General features: G+C 30.6%; 1 protein-coding gene across 1 annotated transcript; it reads right to left on the bottom strand.

Annotated features, from left to right (window-relative positions):
* Nucleotides 1-14443: 14443 nt before the first annotated feature.
* LOC142551213 (protein PHYTOCHROME KINASE SUBSTRATE 3-like) lies at nucleotides 14444-16165 on the bottom strand. Its single transcript, XM_075660324.1, has one exon. It carries the CDS (start codon nucleotides 15989-15991, stop codon nucleotides 14624-14626), a length of 1368 nt encoding a protein of 455 aa, XP_075516439.1. The 5' UTR covers nucleotides 15992-16165; the 3' UTR covers nucleotides 14444-14623.
* Nucleotides 16166-23244: the final 7079 nt, after the last annotated feature.

Raw genomic sequence — 23244 nt, 5'->3', positions numbered from 1 at the left:
TTTTTTATTTTAATTGTATGGTTTTTAAAATGTTGCATATGAATATTATAATTTCAATTTTGTAGCTTGTGGAATATAGGTTTTGCATTGATTGGATTCTCTCAACTTCTCTTTCCCCCCTTTCTTTTTCATATCTTTTTGACAAAAATCCCTTTGTTGCAAAGCACTAAAAAGATGATAAAGAAAATTTGTGATGATTCTTCTAGTTAAATTAATATATATTATTTAATTTAAGGGAATTATGTGGGATGATTGTTTTTTTTTCTTTTTTTATTGTGGTTTGGACAGAGGCCTTTGGTTCAGACTCCACGTGAGGTGCTCTTTTTATCATTCAATCCACAAAGACAATGGTGTCCAATGTGGGACCCTTCCCCAAGTCAAATTAATGGAGGAGTGACCTCAAATTAGTAATTTAATATTTATATATACATACATACATACATACATATAGACACTCTCACTCAGTACTTACATATGATGTTCACAAATTAATTAATAAAAATGTTATAAGTGTAGTCATGATACTAGCTAGATAATTTATTAATGCATCCATTATCATGGATTTTTCGATTCTACGTCTCGACTGTTCTCCACGTTTGGATCATCAATACTTAATGTCAATTTACATTAAAATATGAAAGATAAGTTTTCGACGTGATCATCGTTATTAATGAAGATACACCTGTTTTAATCCATAACTTAATTAATGCTAACAATTCGGTTCTTCAATTTATATGTATGACTTCTATATCATGCATAATACAAGAGACGAAAGAATATAATCGTTTTGACACAAATATTATTTATTATATCTGAGTATAGGTCTCTTGTGAGACGGTCTCACGAATCTTTATCTGTGAGACGGTCTCACGAATCTTTATCTGTGAGACGGGTCAATCCTACCAATATTCACAATAAAAAGTAACACTCTTAGCATAATAAATAATAGTTTTTCATTGATTACTCAAATAAGATATATGTATCACAAAATACGATCCGTGAGACCGTCTCATACAAGTTTTTTCCTTATTATCTTCTGTTGCGATTTGACTTGGGTTGTTTGTTATTGTAATATGTCTGAAAATAATAAATCAGATTTTAAAGTTTTATCGAATTTTTAAATCCATTTTCGGAATTATGTACAATGAAGTTTATTTCCACTGTAATTTAAAAGGATATATCTTTTATTTAGTTTAGTACTACTACAAATATGAAGCATGTATACCAATTAATTTTTTTCCTTTAATCCATCAAATAGATCGCGTGCTGAAATCCTAGTGAGCAAATGTCGTACGAGGTAAAATATATAATGATAGGTAGATATAATCGAGTAAATTTCCTAGTCTTACGTTGTGAAATATATTAAATATTATATCTTCAATTTAGAAGTACAAAATTCTTAATATTATAGTAATTATTAATAGAAGTAATTATATAAAGTTGAAATATAGTGTGCATAGGGTGATATGATTACTGCTTATACTACAAATAATCGATGTGAAAGATAAAATTTCAGACATTGATTTTTTTTTCCCCAAAAGAAATATAGAAAAAAAAGATGTTTTTGTTGATAAGGGGATTGAGAAATGGTGGCCTCCTCCATTCAAGTAGTAATGGTTTCCTTTGCTTTTTGGTCATTTGTTTAGCCTTAATCATTTATTTATAATCAATAACTAAGCATTCTTTTTGTTGCCTTTACATTCTTAATCATTGCTCTTAGCAATTAACCATTATTCAATTTACAAGAGAACCATTATAATTTAAATAATACGTATGAATGAATCTTCTCATTTGAAAAAATTAGTATTTCATGTTTTCTCCATATAGATAATGTCTCCAAACGTATTTATCAAACCTTGTTTTTATGTGCACTTAATAGTTCAACACCATGAAAATTTTGTTACGTCAAAATTTATATATTTATAATTTTGGTCATTTATATTTGTAACGTCCCGAAAATTTGAAAATACACGTGAACCACGTGCATGTAAGTTATCAAATTTCTTATGTATTTTAAATAAATTGTTTTAATTGCATGAATTGATTGTGGTAGGCATGTTTACATGTTTAAAATGTAGTTTTCTACTAGAATACATAAAAATATGTTTTTTAAACGTTATTCGAGACGCAATCGAGGAACGAATATCGGGGATCATATAAGGGAAAAATATTTTTATTAAATGATAATTTTTAATTATTTAATATATGATATATTTTAATAGGTATTTTCGAAAATGAGGTGTTTTTATACGCCAAGTCATATTTTAAACTGGTAATCGATTTTCGATAAAAATAGGTACTTTTTGAGAACTCGACTAATATTTTCACAAACTTTCCTAAATAAAATAATTTAAATATTATATGATGGACTTAATGGGCCTAATATACTAGGTTAACGGGACTAAGCTTGCACCATGTATTTTAATTAAAATATAAAGCCATCAAACCCTCATCAAACCTTCATAACTCACGCACACATCACACAAACACACACAATGACTCTTCATCGGCCTAGACACACGCACACATGAAAGTTTTTGAAGGAGAAATCACGCGAAAGCTTGAAATTTCAGCAAGGTCTTCCCCTCGTCAACGTCCCTCGCATCGCAAGTTGTTTTTCGTGCGTGAAATACGCTAAGGCACGCCTTAATCTTCCTTCACTCATCTTTCATACCATATTATATGTTTTGATACATATTTGCATGAAAAACATGATATACTTATTTTATTTTCGTTTTTATGGCATAACATGAACAAAACTAGATTTTTCATCTTTTTTAACTCTTGTTTATGATGCACAAAGAGGTTGTCATGGTAGAGCAATGGAAAGGGACAATTTTCAATATGTTTAAGGGTCTTTAGGTGCATGTTTAAGGCTGTACAGGTAGGTCAAAAATATTGAACGAAAATTTGGATTTTAAGGAACTAGGGTTTTTGAATTGGAGTTCTAGAAGGGCACGGCTATGAGCTGCTATTGGGGCATGTCCAGGGGTCCTAATAAGGTCTAGTCATGGTCCTAGATGGCTTCAGGGAATGCTGGTACGAAGAGAAAGGGGCTGTAGCGTGAGGCATGGGCGCCCAAGGCTTCTAGGGTCGGGTTTGAGGAGCTATGGGTTATAGGTCATTTAAGCTCAGTCTAGCAAGGTCTCTATGGGTCAGTCATGGTCCTAAGAGGGTTGGTTAGGGTCTGGACATGATAGTTAGGGTCTAGGATCAAATGACATGAGGGTTGGTTAGGGCTAGGGTTCGATAAATTGGTGCAAAAAAATCCAGTAGGCTGGTAGGGTTGTTCAAGGGTTATAAATGGCTTTAATTCAGTTTTATAAGGTATGGTTAGGTGTTGTTAAGCTATGGGACAAATTTGGTAAGTTTTGATTAAGTTTCGAGTCGAATCAGGTTAAAATCGAGACATAGATTTAAATTTTAAAACGAATTGAGAAATTGGTCAAGGAGCTTATGTTTAAGTCTAAAAATATTTATGGGCTAATTTTAAAGTATTATGTTAAGTTTAGATGGATTTGGGTTGTCGTTTAAGATCTAAGGATATAAATTGAGAAAGTTAGGGTTTCATGGGCAAAATGATCATTTTACACCTGAAAAATGTTAGACATCCTGGCAGTGTCCTGAATGTTGTAATAAATGTTAAAATGTTTATTTTAAATGTTTTTGAAATTTTATGATGAAACGTTAATGCTAAAAGATATGTTGTATGCTTGGTTCAAATGAAAATGAGTTATATATGAATGAATTTTTATAAATGATGAAAATATGAAAATTTGAAGGAGTTGAATTGATTGTAACTAATACGATGATACGATTATATGATTGGGGATATCGTGAGGGAAAAGGCCCCAGAGGGAGCCTGTTTACGGGAGAAGGCCCCAGAGAGAACCCGACGATCGTATTTTCATCGAAATGATATGATGATATGTAAAGTCAATGCTCAGTTGACAGGTGAGAGTGTCGTTGATGTCCCCGTCGCCCGGTACAGTGATAATATGTAGATGGATCCATCGACCTACAGCTAATACGAAAGTCACAATTGAGGATCTGAATTCAATAACAAGGGAAACATATGCGTATATGATGAAAAGAAAAAGCATATGATGAAAAGAAAAATGTTTAAAGTTACGTTCATGAAAAGCTATTTTATTAAAAGTATTTTCACTGTTGCTTGTGAATGTATATGTAATACTTGCTATCATGATTAAGGTTTGCTGAGTCAATAGACTCACCAGATGTGATCGATGCAGGTGAGCATGATATTGATGGAAGATTTAATGGTTGAACTAGCTGGACAGAAGGTGCACACAACCCGAGGACCGTCGCTATTTTTCCGCAAAATTACGTTTATGATTGAAGTTTACTTTAAAGATTTTATGACTTATGATGCTTTGAGTGGTTTTGAGATATTTAAGAGTTTATGCTTTATTTTGAAAAATACTAGTTTTAGATTTGGTTGGATGATTTACGATTTTCAGATTTTGAATTGCGTTCTTTTGGATTTTCAAATAGTATGATTGGTTGTAAGTACAATTCGACCGAGGCCAATGGTTTTTTTTAAAAATATTTAATAGGATTTTAAAATTAAATCATAATGGACGTCTCGATATTATTGAAATCGAGTTTTGATCAATTTTTTTTTAAAAAATTTGGTTGGATCAGCCAACATATTTAATTTAACTGGACATGTCTTTTGTTGAGATTTAGGATTAAAATGGTATGGCTGCTAGACTGGCATATATGCATCTACCAATTGGAATTTAGAATGGCAGGTAATGTCGTATATTTTATTCATTCGTTATTACACACACACACACATATATATAATAGTAGCCACAATACATTTAAATAAAAATCATAGTGATGGGACATTGAAAAACAGAGTCCCGTACAAGAACTGTGTGTATGGAAAATAAAACATCTCTGCTGTAACATATAGAGGAGTTCTAGCACATAAATAATTATGAATTTGATAAAAAAAATTATAAGGATCTCAAGTAAAGCGGTGCAGAAATGTTTGTCGGTGTTCATTATACACACACACACACATATATATATATATAAATGTTTGTTGGTGCTCATTATACCTACGTAGATATATCTTATATATATTATTGAGGTACAATCATTATCTCTATTGAGTAAAGTGATCGAACCATATTGTTTGTGCCATTGTATGATTTAAAAAATTTGAGTTGTATTATTACCACAATCTATAGTATTTGATAAAGCAGCAAACGTTAAGTCCTACAGTTGGTAGCAGAGTCAAGGTAATGATTTCGATTCTCGTTAATTGCAATGAGTGTAATTACTGTGAGAGAGATTGTTGATGTGCAATAATCATTTCTGTTAGATAAAGCGATCGAATCATGTCGATTCAGTTGTTGTACGGTTTAAAATATTTTTGACTTGTACTTTTACCACCAACTATAACTTTTATTAAAGTTATATATATATAATTATCGAAACTAAGTCTATATTAGAGTGTAACATTGAAAAAGGAGATGTCATACCAGGTGAAATTCATCAGGTCGACGTATCTACCGCTCATTTGTGTGTTGTGAGAGCCTATACCAATTGAAAAGTCACAGCTATACCAATTGAATAGCATAGAATCAACTTGTGGTCGATGTTACGCCGAACGACTTCAATGAACATGTATTAATTAATTAATCCGTTTTTTTATGTTATAAAACTTTGTTAATACCACTGTACTCTTAAATTCGAAATAGTTAAATGAGGGGTCCCACGAAATTTCATTATTTTCCATCGTTGTTAGCTAACCCGCCGATTGTCTGATTCTTTCACATATGCATGGATAAAACTATCGTAGATATATCAGAGTCATGTTAAAAAAAGAATAAATTGTCGTAACAAAAAATAATAGTTTAAGATTGAAATTTGACAACATTAAAAAAAACAAAATCTTACCGAGACAATCATACAATACCAAAAAATACGACTTTGCATGATTATTATTTCTTTGTATTTGTTTTTCCCAAAATTCCTGGAGTCTCTCATATTCATGTAGATAGATAATGAAAATATATAGTCACCCAACTGGTCAGAATTTATAGATCATAAACAACAAACTTTGTTATCAGTAACTGCTAACTTGAAGCTGGATAAATTAATTAACGAGACTGATCAGGAATGTTGACCGGCACATGTTATATTAAATATACGTGTCAAGTGAATGAAATGTATCTATATACAGCACTTTTCACTCAGTTATATTCCTCTCATTCAACAAATTTATAATTCCATATATATAATTATATAATATATATATATATATATGTATGTATATACTTGGGTTATTTATGAAAAAGTAATATTTTTTATGTCAAAAATATTACTTATTATTGTAAATATGAGTAGGGTTGACCTGTCTAACAGATCTCATCCATCTCACGAGAAGAAGACGTACTGTGTGTGTATATATATATATATAGACACAGCAACAAAGAAATTCAAAAGATTGGAGTTAGACATACATGTAACCAAAATAGATCAGTTTCTGTTCCCATGTGATGGCTTTAGTGGATCTGTAGACAATGCTGCTCCTTTTGAGACCACTAGCTTTGCCCCTCTTTTCGTGAAGATGACAGCTCAAACATTGTTTTATTTTTTATATTATGTTTTTTTCATGTATTAAAATCATCAAGATTGTTATTGTACTATCTATCATCCACATACATTAATTATTTATAATAAAAATCACATATAAGTATGCCAAAGGACATTCAAATCTTTGATATATATTATCGCGTTCGATATATGATAAACGATATCGATATGTCATTGGTTCGTCGAGTCGGATAATCTTGAAAATCAGACTTCGGTTATATATGTAGGATCGAGTTCATCTCTATAAGTTATATATGCATTGCCAATGATATTCGACAGTAATGGATTTTTTGAATAGCAAGTTGGGTGTACTTGAAGAATGAATTTCATAACGGACTATACTTTAATTCAACAAATGGAATGTAAGTGGACTCGGACCCAACCCGACTTATGAAAAATTAATATTTTTGATGTCAAAAATATTAATTTTCCACTACAAATATAGATCGGATCGACCCATCTCATTGATATAAATATTTGAGACTGTCTCCAAAAGTATTAATTTTCACTACAAATATAGATCGGATCGACCCATCTCATTGATATAAATATTTGAGACTGTCTCACTATATAACTATTCGTTAGTTAAATGGTTTGAATTACACACTAGATGGATAAGTTTGTATTTTATACCCCATGATCCTGCAATGTTTCTTTATAAAAATATAAGAAATTTTATTATTGTCACTAGAAGTGGATTTTTATTTAACAAATACATCTACATGATTTAATATAAAGTTGTGGTTGAATTGATGTATTTCAAATTCATTAATTTTAAATATAATTTTTTTTGTTTTAGATAAACATCATCATAAATTTTAAATCCAATTCTTGCATGTTTATATAATATTTCATGTTAAATATGATAGATTCATATTCACACAATATCGATGTCATTTGAAATTCATTATATTTTGTGTAATTAATGTTTAAATAAGTAGGGTATGAATTTAACATCTGATATTTTATTTAGTTGTTAACAATATAACAAAAATTGAAGTCCATAAATTTCAAATTTATATCCTCGACTGTACTCTAAAGTTGCATTTGAATAGAAAGATATCGATTTGAGAAAAAAAATTAGGAGAAGAATTTCAAATGAGCGTATTTATTAGCAATATAACCTTCTTTTTTATTATATATAAAAAAAGCCCTTCATAATTCCGGACTATTAGAATTCAGTAGCAAGGCCATAACCCAACTTTGAACGAGGCCCACAGAGCCCTAAAATCCAGCTAAATATTAGGCTCGCGAGTAGCCGGTCCAGTGAGGGAGCTCGATTAAATTTTCTTTTTTTTTTCTTTGATACCTCCCTTTTTGTTTGGGCCGATCAGAAAATTTACTCTCAAAAGGAAAGCTAATAATTGAACGTAATTTTTCATAGGCAAAAACCTACTGTGAGACGGTCTCACGAGTAGTATTTTGTGAGACAAATCTTTCATTTGGGTCTTCTATGAAAAAATATTGTCTTTTATGCTAAGAGTGTTACTTTTTATTGTGAATATAGATAGGATTTACCCATCTCACATATATATATATATACATATATATATATATATATGAAAATGCATTATTTGTTTACGACCATCACATAATTTGTGCACGATATTTTAAAATCTAGAATGGGGATGATATTCATTACAACGACGGGACATTTTTTGAGAAGTGACAATAAGACAAACTAATTAAATAACATGTGAAATATCTTAAATATATTTCAAATATCATATTTTAGGATATATTTTTTTAAAAAAAAATTATTTTGTCATTAAACAAAGTGGTCCAAGAATTGTAACACGATTAATTTTACCCCAAACCATTAAAGAAGGTTGTCCCGCAAGAACATTCTCATTCCGGGGACCTCTAGCTTTGCCTTTGATAAAACTTACTTTGATCTACTTGTGACATATTCAACATTTTGTCACTTACTCCAAAACATTTTTTTTAAAATTATTGAACCTTTAATTTGTCATCTCCACTTAATTAATATATCTAAAATATTATAGGGAAAAAATTATATTTTACATAAAAATTTATTGTGTAATTCGATAAATTCATTCAAGCTTCTTCCTTTCATATGAATACTCGAATTTTATTTGGTTATGATGGATATATAATATTGCAAATAATGAATTGTTTAGTGACAATGAAGGAAGACATTAGACAGGCTTCCCTGCTTTCCTTATCGGGGCTGTTGGGAATTCAATGTTGTTGGTGAAGGTGGTCACATTCATTAAAACAACGCTTGTAAGATGGTTTTATGAGTCAATTTTGTGAGACAGATCTTTTATACGAGTTATCGGTGAAATATTACTTTTTATTATAAATATGAGTAGAGTTGACCCGTCACAAGAGACCTACTCCGCATTCACATATATGTTGTGCCTCAAATACATTTATTTTCTATATTGTTACATATAAGGCAAATCAATGTTTGGAGGCTGAGATAATTAAAGCCTTCATCCATTTATGAAAATAACTTTAACGAATAAGTGATTAATCATATTGTGTTGAATAGTTTTGATATCTTACACACCTACCGTGCACACCTTTGTGAGCACCGATGAAGTGTCACTCGCCCATTGGATGTGATGAAATATAGAAAAATTGCGCATCCAATGGACGAGTGACACCTCATCGGTGCTCACAAAGGTGTGCACGGTAGGTGTGCAGGATATCAAAACTGATATATATTTCGTGGCACCGTTATCCGCTAGATTGTTACGAGAAAATCGTACTTGGAGGACACATAGGAGTTTACATATACACAAAAACTCTCGTGAGACGGTCTCACAAGTCAATAATATTTTCTTCTATCCGAACACACACACTCACACACACACACATATATATATATATATTACTATTATAAATATATGAGTTTGAATTGTGAGCTTACTTTTTTACCTTTTTATTTATTTTATATTGTCATGTTCATTTGGTTCTTTAAGTAATTTTCTATGTTAATTTAATATGTTTATTAATAGTGTACTTAACTTTTATTTGTGAGTTTTCTTTTTTACTCTTTCATTTGTTTTATATTTTGTCATGTTCATGGGGTTTTTTAAGTCATTTTTCATGTTAGTTTAATATGATAATTATTAATAGTGTACTTAACTCAATCAAATTAATTTACAATGACATCAAATTAATAAAAAATCACTCTCATGATGTTATACATTAAAAAAATTATTAATATTGCGAACATTAAAGTAATAATAGGAAGACGAATGTAGATGAGTGGCATTGAAAAAAATTAAATAATTAAAAAATATTAATTTCATATAAAACATCTTCTTCCCATTTACAATAGAGATATTTTATGCCTACTTGTGTATCAACAAATATATGTGATTGAGAGAAAATATTTGTATGTAGGTGATTTCAATATAAACATTTAAGTTATTTAGTCAATTTTTGATATATGATGTTAAATAAATATTATCTATTAAATATATGATTTTCATTTGTAACTTTACCATTTTACCATTTTTTGTTTTACAATTTTTCATGTCCATGATGTTATTTAAGCCATTTTTTATGTTAGTTTAATAAGATCATTAATAGTGTACTTAACTCAATCAACCTAATTATTGTTTTAATTTACTTTTAAATTTAATTTTAATTACTAAATTATACATTTCCGTCAAATTCATGAAAAATATCTACCATATTGATGATAGGTAATAATGGGCAGATGAAGGGAGATGAGTCGGATTGAATTAAAAATAAATTATCAATAAATATTAAGGTTATATAAAACTTCTTTCTCCCATTTAGAATAAAGTTATTTTCAAACTCTTTATATGTCAATAGAGATACATGATTGAGAGAAATATTTGTATGTAAGTCCAAAAACTGTTTTTAAGTTATTTAGTCAATTTTTTTATATATGCAGCTAAATAAATATTACTAAATAATATACTTCATTTGATCATTTTGTATTCTTGCAATGAGATGAGTTTTTTTAACATAGAATTACATATTTTGGTGTTATATGTCGTTTGTATTGATCATGTGTATTGATCATGTTGTTTGGATTTCTTATGTGATTTGTTTATTCACCGAAAGAAAATATAAAACAAAAGCATATATTCCACAAAAATGATTATTTTTTTTTTTGCTTGAGATATTTTGTTAATTCTTAAACACATAATACATATTTTCAGTTTTCTTAGATTACTTAGTTTGAAGCGACTTAGAAAATATTAAAAATGATGAAATATTTCTTTGTTTTTAGCTTATATCTCAGAATATAAAGAGATAATATTTTTTTATTTATTGCGACAAATATATTTTCAGACTTCTGTCTATAAATCAGTATATCAAAATTTTTACAACATTAGTATTATCCCCTAATCAAAATTTTTTATTTAACTTGATTGAAAGTATTTGAATTTGAGTTTTTATGTGCTTAATTATATTATTTTTGTAGATTATTTATTGTGAAATTTATAGGTTGACTAAAAAAATTAATGGATCTATGAGTCTTCTGGTGGAAGAACAACATGGATAAATTGTTAAAAGAGATAATATCAAGTAGATTTTTGGCATACGATTTTGTTCTAATTAAATGATTATGAATGATTCTAATTTTTAATTGTATCACAAGTTAAAGTATGTTTTGTCGTTGCCAGATATATTTTTTCAACGGTCTAATATTTTTCTTTGATTTAAGGAAAATTGTGTGACTTCGTATTATATTTCTATTTCTTAAGGTTTTATTAAATGATTTTTCATGATGATTTTGAGGCACCATTTTTTCCTTTGTGTGTTTTTTTAAAAATAAAATATTTATGAAACCATGACGTTAATAAGTCGTCTTCACTTTATTTAAAAAAATATATTGAAAAATTTATAAAAATTTTGAATAATATGAGTTAGTATTTAATTTGAGAGTGATTTATGCTTTGTTGCTCGTATATACTTCAATTTCTTTGTTATTGTACTAAATAAATTATTTTTTAACTTTGAGTTATAATTTTTTTACGGAGATTGTTTGTGTCATGAATTTTTTAAATTCATTTAGTTCAGTATTGTTGGCGGCAATTGATTTTTCTGATATTCTATTATTTGTCTTGTTGTTTATATGAAAATATGTATGAGAGTACACTAATCAAAGCCACATATTTTGGGTCTTATGTTCTACGAAGAGGGTAATATATGATTTCTGTGAATTATATAATTTATTGATTCTTCATACATGTAGTTAAGAAATGAATCAAATTTTGAACAAAAAATTTATGACAAACATAGTGGATGAAAATACATGTTAAAAAAATAATGTTGCGTATTACTATGACCCTATTTCTGTATGATATAATTCAAACACATTTTTTTAGATATTTGAAATTAGATCTAACTAAGTGACATGAAACATATACATATATATTTGAAGGCGTATTTAAAGCAAAATATTAAGATCAAGAATGATTCATATTTAAATTTCAACACAGCACAATGAAGAAGAAATTAGAAAATTGTATGTGTAAACCTTTAAGGGTTATATAGTGATTATGTTGTTACTTCATGGTTTGCAACATATTGATGTCATATAAAATATCAATATTTCTCAAAGAATAAACAAAAAGAAAAAATTCTTCATTCAGAAAAAGAAATACATGAAAAAAATTGTGTATAATTCTCATTCTATCTTTAATGGTATGAGAACAATTCTAAAGCTTTGTGGACACAATAGATCAATTTTGTGAATTTTTAGTAAATTGGGACATTGAGCCGGTTGCACTTTATTTCTTCCAATATTATCTTGATATATTTCGAGGTGGCTAAGAGATTGTTTTTGTCTATTTTTAAGTTAAAATAGCTAACAAACTAATTCATGAGATATATGATGGTAAATAAAGAACTACTCGCCAAGTAAATTCACTTAGCCGAATAGTGAAATTCAAATTGAATTATACAATATTTCATCAAATTAATTTTGTTTATTATAAGATGCTCATGAAATTTAAATAGTTGTATTATTAGATGAGATATTGAATAAGACAAATACCTTGATATATATATTTGAATGATATAACATATACATATCTTAATTACGTTATCCATGTCATTCTCAAGATTTTTAAAATACAACAATTAATTTTGTATGTCGTTCCACAATATATAAAATATTATAAAACAAAATGTAAACTCGATAGAATAAAATTTGTTTTGTTTATGAGATTGAAACTATATCATCCCCATGATATGATGCACGCAATTATTGTTCCAAATCTTCTAAAAAATGAAGAACGAAATGACTTTCCTGAATTGCGTCAAATTAAACGATGACACAGTTCTAAGATATAGTCATTTGAAAAGATTTTCAAGTTTTTTTCTCACACTGATTGAGAAATGATTGTTAAAAATTTATTAAACTTATAACTATATGTTGATAATATTGATACTAAATATATAAAAACGATATTACAAATATCACGATGTTTGAAGAAATTACAGCACCATTCATTGGTTATGTTGTTGAAGAATATATAGGTTATACATACTTTTAGTCACAAGTAAAAATCAATCATGACTAAAAACAACATTTATTCTTTTGAGTTATAGTTGATGATCGTCAAAAACTGAAAAATCATTCAACAATAAAATAAATATTTGGAAAATAAGATTATTGGATAAAAACAATGTAGAAAACCGAAAAAATGTCCTGATAGGAAAGTAAACTACGAGCATGTCAGATCCCAGATGAAGATTTTAAATAACATAATATATGTTAAAGACGATCATATACTTGCTGAGTATACCAAAATGGCTATATGTATATTATAACAAACTACGACAAAGATAACTTCTCCGATTCATATACTGTCTATGGTCATGATTTTTGATTTTGTGGTTTGGTTTGTTTCAATTAATAAATGCTATTAGCCATATTTTAATTCATTTAAATATTATCAAAATTTCGTACTTATATTTCCAGCAATTTAGTTGCTCATGTGCAACTACGTACATTTTTTTAGTATATATATATACCCGAGATTCAATTATTCAGACAACGTTATGTGATAAAAAGGTTGGAGATTTGAAGTAAGATGTGTCTTTGTAGGACCTTCAACTTTTTTAATTGCATGCATGCACGGCAAACGTGTAAGATTTTATACCGTACGTTGGTTGCCAAAAATGTTGCCCAAATTGCAAAACCAAAGAAAAGGTCATCTACTGCATTGAATTTAAATTTTTTAAATTTAACTATTTTTAAAAAATTTACATTTCATCTCTTGAAATTATTAGATTATTCTTATGGAATAAATTTTAAAATCCCCTCCAAATGATATCATTGTACAGAACCTTTCAAAAGCAAGAGTGCATATGTGGTCACGTCTGCACTAACTACAGAACCCTAGACAAACATCGTGAAATTAAATTTCTAATTAATGGAGAAATTACTCAGACAAGGGTGGTAACCTTCTATTCATGTAATAATTAATGAGAAAATATTTTTTTTGTCAACTAACTTGTCTTATTTTGAGTTTTGATAAACTTTTAGTATTCAAAGTTCGGCAGGTTTTGAACCTTTGGTGTAGCAACTTCGATTTTTTGCTTCTAGTAATATGTTTTACCAGAGTGTTCTGATGTGACGTTGGAAAATATCGACATGTCAACGAAAACTAAATTTTGACAAGAGTCAGTAGACTGGAACCAAAATGGATCAGTTAAATAAACCAAAATATTTATTTTCCCATTATAACTTAGCTTATCGCTAGAGATGAAAAACCTAAACCTTTTATCAGAAAGTTGACAAGATAAGATTAATTATCATTTGGTGTCACAAAAAATGCACTAACTAATGAAACACAAATTATATATTCTTCAAAAATCAAGAAATCATATTACAAATAGCAAAATGCAAGCACCATTCAACTCAAATCTTTTAAGGTGATAAATTAAAAAAGTACACATTCCATAACAATTACATAAAAATTTCACATATTTTGTTGCTGCCTCCAATAATTCAGACATTAAGCCCTTAATGTTTTACTTTTTCCAGAGCCTTGAGACATACTGTTTGATCAGCAACATCAACTGATTTCTGATTCTTGCATCCTAAAAGCCCGCCGGGCCGAATCTTTTGTGCTTCCTTGCCCCCTCCGTTTCTGTTTCTTGGATTCATATTGTTGTTTCTTGAAACCATGTCGCCTGAAATGCTAACCCATCTTTCTTCGGTGTCCGACAGAACCGACGAGTAATCTACGGCGCCTGCCGTGACTACACTCCATTGAATACTGGCTTCACTTGGTGCATATTGTGATGTAGGACTCATGCAACAAGACACGACATCACCTTGATCTGTTTTTGAGGCTAAGATTTGATTTATACAACCCGAGATATTATCGATTTCGAATAGATCGGAGCTTGCATCACTAGCCATATCATCACAAATTATTGTGCTGGTTCCGACAGTAGAGGCGGCTGGAATACTATTCTGATGGCTTTTCCCGTCTGGAATTGCGTCCCATGTTAACATGGAGAGTTTCCTTTCCAAATTCGTAGCTATATCTCCCTTTGATGAAATCCTTGATCCAAACACTTCGATTGATTTTCTCGCCTCTTCTGACTTATCTTCTTCGATCTTGATTTTGTCTATGATGAAATCTTTTTGTGATTCTTGGTCCGGGTTTTTGGTGAGATGACGGGATATTCGATCTGATCCGGTTCGACCGGCCTTCGAGGTCTTGTATGTGATACCGTTTGGGATGATCTGATCATTGATCTTGACATTTTTCTTGTCGAAACAAGGCACCTGGCAACCAAAGCCGGCGAAAATTCTCCAGCTGGTGGATTTTTTCTGCTTAGTTTGCGAATAGTTTCTTCGTAGATTCTTCATCATTTCGGTTTGGCTGGTCCAGCTACTCGTTTCAGAAGCAAGGCTTCGAGTTTCTTGGACTGCATTCGAAGAGATTCGGGGTAGATTTACGGGCCTATTTTTGTTAAATTCTCTTTTCAACCCTGATGTGTATTCTAATTTCATGTTGAAGTACCTGTCAGCGCCAAAAACACTGATTTCTCCATCTTTGGAATGGTGATCTTGAGAGAAGGTGAATGCTGAAACAGGATCTTGGATTGGCCGTGGAACTTTGAACACAAAATTCTCTCCTGAAGTGTTGAGATACGAAAATGAATCTGTTCGGCCGTTTTTTAAGCTATCTTGAGCGTCTTTCGAGTGTGAAAGATTGGCATGGAATGGAGATTTTATTAAAGGGGACTTACTTTTTCCTGAGTTTATGACAAGAGGTGTTTCTTGGGCCGAAATCCGGCGAACCAAGTTTTCTTTATCCCTGTCTAGGTAACACGAAAACGAGGCAACACGAAGACTCATATTGTCTTCATTCTCCATGGATGTTGAATCGATTTCGGTTACGATGACAACAAATTAATCTGGGAAGAATTTCTATGTAGAGATATATGATTATATAAGATATGCCTGAAAAATCAGATGCAAATTTATAACATTGGGAATAATTTTGAGCATTAATGCACGAAGGTGGAGCAAAGTTTTGAGTTTAAAATTGCTCCATGAAAAGCTATCCTTTAAGTAGGCATGGCAAGATGGTTAATGCAGCTAGGCAGTGGATCCTACTTGTTTGTTACCTCGTGTGACGGTTTCACTTTTACGGCCGCTGCAGGGAATATCAACATGGTTAAAAAAAGCAAAAGCGACACTCTTTTCATTCTGAGTTATGCTTACATCGGTAGTGCTACTCGCGATAGATTTTATATAAAATGTTTAAGCGATCATTTCATTTCATGTGAACATCTTATACAAAAATACATCTAAAACACTCTCGATGTAGCATAGAATCACCCGCTCTTTTCAAGTCTACGAGTTCTCTTGTACCAGAAAATTGCATTAACAATACATTGATTATAATTTAAAATCGAGAGAGGTATAAATGATAACATATCAAGTGCAAAAATGATAAAATATAAGAGGTAAACGGATTGAATGAAAAAAAAAAACCAATCAAAATCAATTGTTAACAAACATCTAACGACACATTTGTTTCCCAATATTACTCCCGAATTGGAGAAAGTCCGCGCCATTTTTGTGAAAAATTATCAATCCAACCCACGTATATTTTATATAACGAGACAAATCTAACTTATTTTCACGTCTCTTGTTGAACACATATAAACGGTAATTAGTATGACCCTTGATAATAGGCATAAGACCATGCTCTGTGAGTGGACATCCTAGCTAAGTTAGGGTCGTCCCCACTACATATTCAACTAGATCTTTGGTTTCCTTGACATCTTAAAGTCCATTTTAATACCTGATACAATCTCAAATTAATTTTCCTCAACTATCTTCATGATAGAAATGAATTCTTTAGGAGAAGTTACGAGTCCTGCAAACAATCTTTCCAATATTCAACGGGAAAACCCTCACAATTCAATGACTGGTTTCATAAGATTATATTGATCGAGTAGGATGAGTAGTGAAACTAAAACTGCAAAGATGGATCAAAATCACTGGAGATATAATATGAACTGGGTTACAAAAACCAATGATCGATCATAAAACCATTTTGTCAGAGATCTCATTTTGCCTTCGAGTAAGAAAAACGCAGGTAGTTATATATAGTCATTATTAATGTCATCACTGGAGATTTGGATATGATATGTTTACATTTATTACATGTTCTTTGGTTTAGGAATATACATTTAATGCCAAGTTAGAAATTCTTACAAAGCCACCAGACTAAGAAGTGGCTCAGAAGGAAGGTTTAAAACCCACCATTCGTTCGACCTATCGAGCCTAAAGTAGGGACTACAATGTCCAAATCATAATGAATTTATGATTTAAAGCTCCATATATTTTATCATCAAGGAATTTTTGGTAGTTGGATTCCAGAGATCGACAATATATATTAATGTCTGAAAAGTGACTCGTTCTTCAAATGTACATATATATCTTCTTGCTTCCTTATCTTTTGGAGAAATCTTTTAAAGAAAGTCCATTCTAATGATTTTTTGCATGACACAAACTCCCAAGATCAAATGCACAAAACCAGAAATTAATCGAATATAGATGTCCCCGAGATGTATAATGTACGATGATCTTGTTTTCAGAGTTTTGGTAGAATATGTATTGGTTGTTGCATGAGGGGTAGACTATTAGAGTATCGTTATCACCTAAGTTTTGAATACATTTTACTCCCAAAAACATATCCCACTTGATCTAGTGGGTAAAGCTATACCCAGACATTGAAGGGAAAAAATTTTTCTGAGATATTTAAGTTGAAAGCGAAATTGCATTTCAAGTCAGAAAATTTGTCAATGTCTTTTACTTTCAGCCAGCACTTGAAACATAATCTCGCCCCAACTGTTTCAAAGTTGATAAATCGTTTTCGAAACAAACAAAACAGTAAAATTTTACCAAGTGATCATCATGAAAAACATTGTGTGAACAAGATTATATGTGTAAAAAATATGTTTTAAACTTTGAAAGATTTTAGTTCGAGCAGGAGACTGCCTATTCCTTGTAATTCAGTTTGGTCCCCTCACGTAAAATGCGGTAAGTTGTAACCTGTTCCTACATCAACAAGGACCAAATCATTTATTGGCATAAATGATTACTCTTACGATGGGGATGAATCAGATCGGTTGTGTAACAATTACTTATTGATCTAGTATTTGGATTTCGAGTTCGAATCTTGTCGAATGTATGCGTGAATAAATTTTATGGTATAAGTTGTCTATCATTGTAATGAAAAGCTATAACCAGTGACGATGATACAACTTATTTTAACCATGCAGCCAAGCTATCAAACCTCATCATACTAAGTCAACGATATATGACTACAACGGCAATAGTCGCTGTACGTACAATGAAGTTGAAATTTGAATCGTGAAATTTCATGTAAGATATAGCTGCTGTCATTTGCCTAAGACAGTGGCTAATTCATGAAATTTGCTGTAGGTAGAACCCTGAAATTCAACTAGAGAATAAGTCGTTGTACTGAGACTATTTGAAATCGATAATATTGAAAACTTATTTGTTTAAAAACAAAAAAAAAAATCATTTGGAGCCCAGGTTTGCTTTCTTCTGTCGTTAACGAGATGCATCAAATGGCAGACATTTATGAATAGTCTTTTTTTTAAATAAACTCGCAAAATCATAATTATTGATACGGGACGAATGTCCATCTTTAGATGCAGTGCTAGGGTATTATCTTAAGGGTAACATGATGTCGGGATTTTCCATTAACTAATCTAGCACTGCACCACAGCAAATAATTTCTTTTCAACAATGTAAAAAACCACCTATTTCTGCAACCATTGTGGCATTCATCTCATAAATACCCCACGCAGACTTCTCAACTCTCAAAAAATACATAGATAAAATTGAACTGTAAAATTTTATAGAAAGATAATCTCCACATTCCAAAAAAAGATTGTTTGATGCTTTAATAATACAAATTCAATCAATAGAATCAAAATATGCTGTACAATAATATTATACATCATTTGAAAACAAGTAAATCAGAAATGATACGCACCTGTCAAACTATTCAAGGACGTTGAGCACTAACCCATGTACCTAATAAACATCGAGCTTGATGAAATTAAAAGAGCAAAATGCCTGGAAAAAAATGGTCAATGTCTCAGGAGAATGTGAACAAGGACAACATATAAACATGATATATATAAAGAAGGCTAAAATTCATCATAGTATGTAATACTCGACGATTTCTTCACAGAAATCCACATCATCTTCCTTCCAAAAACTCAGTTGCTTCAAACTTCCAGTGATTACACGATTTCAAGTTCATTGGCACCATGTTGCACCCTACCACTTCTCTCCAAACAATATGTGCAACTTGAACATCACGGAATTACTAGTCATATAGTATCTTCACTACAAGAAAAAAAACACCTTCAACAACGCACATACGACAACGGTTTTTCACTAAAATCGTTGTCGTGTACTTTTTAACAAAAGTTTTAGTGAAAAACGTTGTCGTATAGCGTTTTTTTAAGCAAGAAAAACCGTTGTCTTTGAGCCTTTTTTAGGGTCAAAAGACAACGGTTTATAAAACCGTTGTCTATTAGCGTGTTTTTTTGGACAAATCGACAACGGTTTTAGAAAATCGTTGTGGATTAGAATGTTTTTTGACCAAAAAATATTTAGCGACGGTTTTGATTGTTTAAATTAACAACTATTTTAAGAAACACTGTCGCTATATTTAGCGATAGATTTAATAAAACCGTCGCAATTTTTAAATTAGCGACAGTTTTTGTTAATCACTAATTTAAAAATTGCGACGATTTTATTAAAAAACCGTGTCGCCAATAGCGACGGTTTAACCATAAACTGTAGCTAATAGCGACGATTTAATCAACAATCGTCGCAAAGTGTCTATAAATATCCGCACCATCGGTTTATTTTCTTAACACCATACATTTTTCTCTCTTAGACCATTTTAAATTCAAAATAGGATAAGTTTTTTCGCTTCAAATTTCTAAGTGTTAGTTAAGATCATAAATTTTTTTAGTTTAATCAGATTGTAAGTTTATTTTGGCAGATTTATTAAATTTTAAAATTAATTTTTTTTATTTTACGTAAAAAAATCACGACGGATTTAGTCAAAAACCGTCGCTAATAAGCGACTGTTTACTAATTAGCGACGGAAACTATATCATAAACCGTCGCTTTTTTTTATAAAAAAATCGTCGCAATATGATAGCTACGACAACGGTTTTTAACCGTTGTTTTGAACGCACTTTCAACTACACCTTCAGTTACAACAGTTTTAAATGACAAACGACAACGGATTTTATCCCTTTTCGTTTAGCGTTTTTCTTGTAGTGCTTGATGCCTTCCTTGATGGCCTCTAGCTCTTCCTTACTACACAAAAAGGATAAAAGTTGAGTGTGAGAATAAATTTTTAGAGTATCAATAACACTATTTCTTGGGTGTTCAAGATTATTTATCGGATCTGACCTAAAGTTTCATGGTAGGTCCGACCAAAGATTTTACCTACTCAATAGTAAAATCCTGCAAATGAAGCAAAAACGGCTCCCATAGAAAGTACATAATGGAAATGTGCAACCATATAATAAGTATCATGTAGAGCAATGTCTAGCCCACAATTTGCAATAACTATTCCAGTGAGTCTTCCTATTGTGAACAAAAAGATGAACTTTACAATAAATTATATGGGAAAGTCCTTTCTCTCTTGCACCGGACTTAAATGAGCATCGATAATTTGACATTCATCTATTGAATATTTGGGGAAAATTACAATTTGGTCTTGTAAAGATATATATTTCTTATTTGTGTTCATGCTGCGATGAATTTTCATTTCAAATCATATAACTTGTATTCTTTTCTTCTTCTTTTTTGTCATTTTTTTACCCGAGTCATGTCTTATGGTAAAAAAATACAATTTAAAGGATAAAAAATAAAAATTTATCATAATAAGACTAAAAATAAAAAAACATACAAATTAAAAATACAAATTCACCATTATCATAACTAAAATAGAAAAAAATTAAAATTTAACAGCAAAATTGTAATTTTACACATGTCTGGTTTCAAAGTCCAATATATAATAGAATTTGGAGCCTTTGGTTAGCCCATTGAATTTATGCCGAATCTACGAGTTGTAAGGCGTCGTATATGGGCTGGGCTAATCGGATTGGCACGTGGGCTTGGATGTCCATTTATGCGACTTTTTTGATTTTTTGGATTAAATCCATTTGACCCATTCCACTTCGTGAAAACCAGATCGAAATGAGTATGTTGATTTTATTTTTTTTTCTTTTTTTAAAACAGAACTTACTCTTTTGTAGTAATCTAATATATTAATGGCACCTCATTGGTGGATATATAGGTAAATATCACTTAATTCTCCATATATATATATATATATATATCATTATATGCAATAATTGTCCCTATTGAAAAAACGATCGAACCGTGGTGCTTGAGCTACTGTGCGGTTTAAAAGATTTTGAGTTGCACCATTACTACCAACTATAACTTTTGGTAAAACGACAAGCGTTCGGTCCTACAAGACACACTAAAAATTAATTTAGTAAAAAATTTTCCTTTAATAAAAATTCAATTAAATGACATATATTTTCTAGTGTATATCTATTGCATGCCCATCGTGATTGAGTTCAAGTTATTTTAAAAATACCGCAGTTTTCACTTTTGTATGTGATAACATATTTTTTCAGTAAATGTCCAAAAAATGGATGACATGCAGAAGCTAGCTAAAAATAGTGATGTCGATCAATTTTAATCTGTGGTTAACTTATAGTTCAATGCCCGCACGTGCCACAAAAAATGTATGTAAGAATTATAACATACAATACGTAACGTAACCCTATAATTTAAATTGAAATAGGTTACGTCGTTGAAACTCCTCATCTTTCAATATTGATTCTCCTATATGCATATTTTACGTTTTCTTGATGAATTTTTGAATATTTGATGTCCTCGTAATATCTCAAATATATACTTGGTTTACGCCCTGGTAAGTTCTATATATGATTGGTTTATACTCGTTTATATAATTTCAAAATGATTTCAACTTATGATCATATCTGTATGATCAAGACATCGCTTGGCTCGTGTGTGTATATATATATATATATATATATTCATAAAATTGAGATTAATGTACGTGCTTTACTTTATTACTATTATTACTAAAAGATTTAATGGACCGTGTGAGGAAGAGTATTATTTAAGACAAAATATTATTTTTTTATAATGAAATTAATTATTTTATGTTGTCGACGAATGTGCCAATTCAAATGTTGTGCCTAAATAACAACTTAGCTTGGTTCAGTCACGTCGCAGATTTTGACATTAAGGCCATCTGCGGGCCCGACCCGATCTTTTATTGCCTTCTCTACGTGTCCACGACATTTAATGTGTTGCCATCTGGTGTACGATTTGCCTTACATGTGGTACATTTAGGCCCGATATGCCATGTGGGGCCTGCCCTATTTTGCTACTCTTTGACAAATACACAATAATTAAATACAAAGCTTTAGCAATTCAAGGGATTATGCTGGAAGATATATCCGATGTCACATTCAAATTCATCGAGATCCCGAAATTGATTACATTTATTTGGTAATATATCCATAAAAGGACTTACAAAATTCTGATTTTGAGGTAAAATAAAATCTATAATTTCTCTTCTTGCGTTCAAAGTCGATGTTACATAACAATAAACAATTTTACATATATCTCGAGTTCGTTGTGAGTAGGATCTATATTTGATTAAAATCAATTAACCACGAGAATAAAAGATTATTTTAACATACTTTAAACATATATCACTGCTCGACGTGAAATAAGGGTTCGTCATGGAGTGAAGGATATTTAAAAATGTTCATGTGGAATAATATTGTTTCTAAGTAAGTCATATTAATTTCTACAACTCATCGCAATACCAACATAAGATGTATCCAAAGTCCTCAAGTTTGGTGAGAAATTTGACCTTAAAAGGAAAATACCCATTGAAAGTAATTGAGTTGATCTCTTTCAATAAACACCCAAACCTAAAAAGGAGGCCACAATTTTTAGCCGACTCACTGTCATTATATTCTTTTAATTTCTAGCAA

Source organism: Primulina tabacum, chromosome 1, assembly GCF_025594145.1.
Source record: "Primulina tabacum isolate GXHZ01 chromosome 1, ASM2559414v2, whole genome shotgun sequence".
Lineage (NCBI taxonomy): Eukaryota > Viridiplantae > Streptophyta > Magnoliopsida > Lamiales > Gesneriaceae > Primulina > Primulina tabacum.
This window is presented reverse-complemented; position numbering and strand designations above follow the sequence as displayed.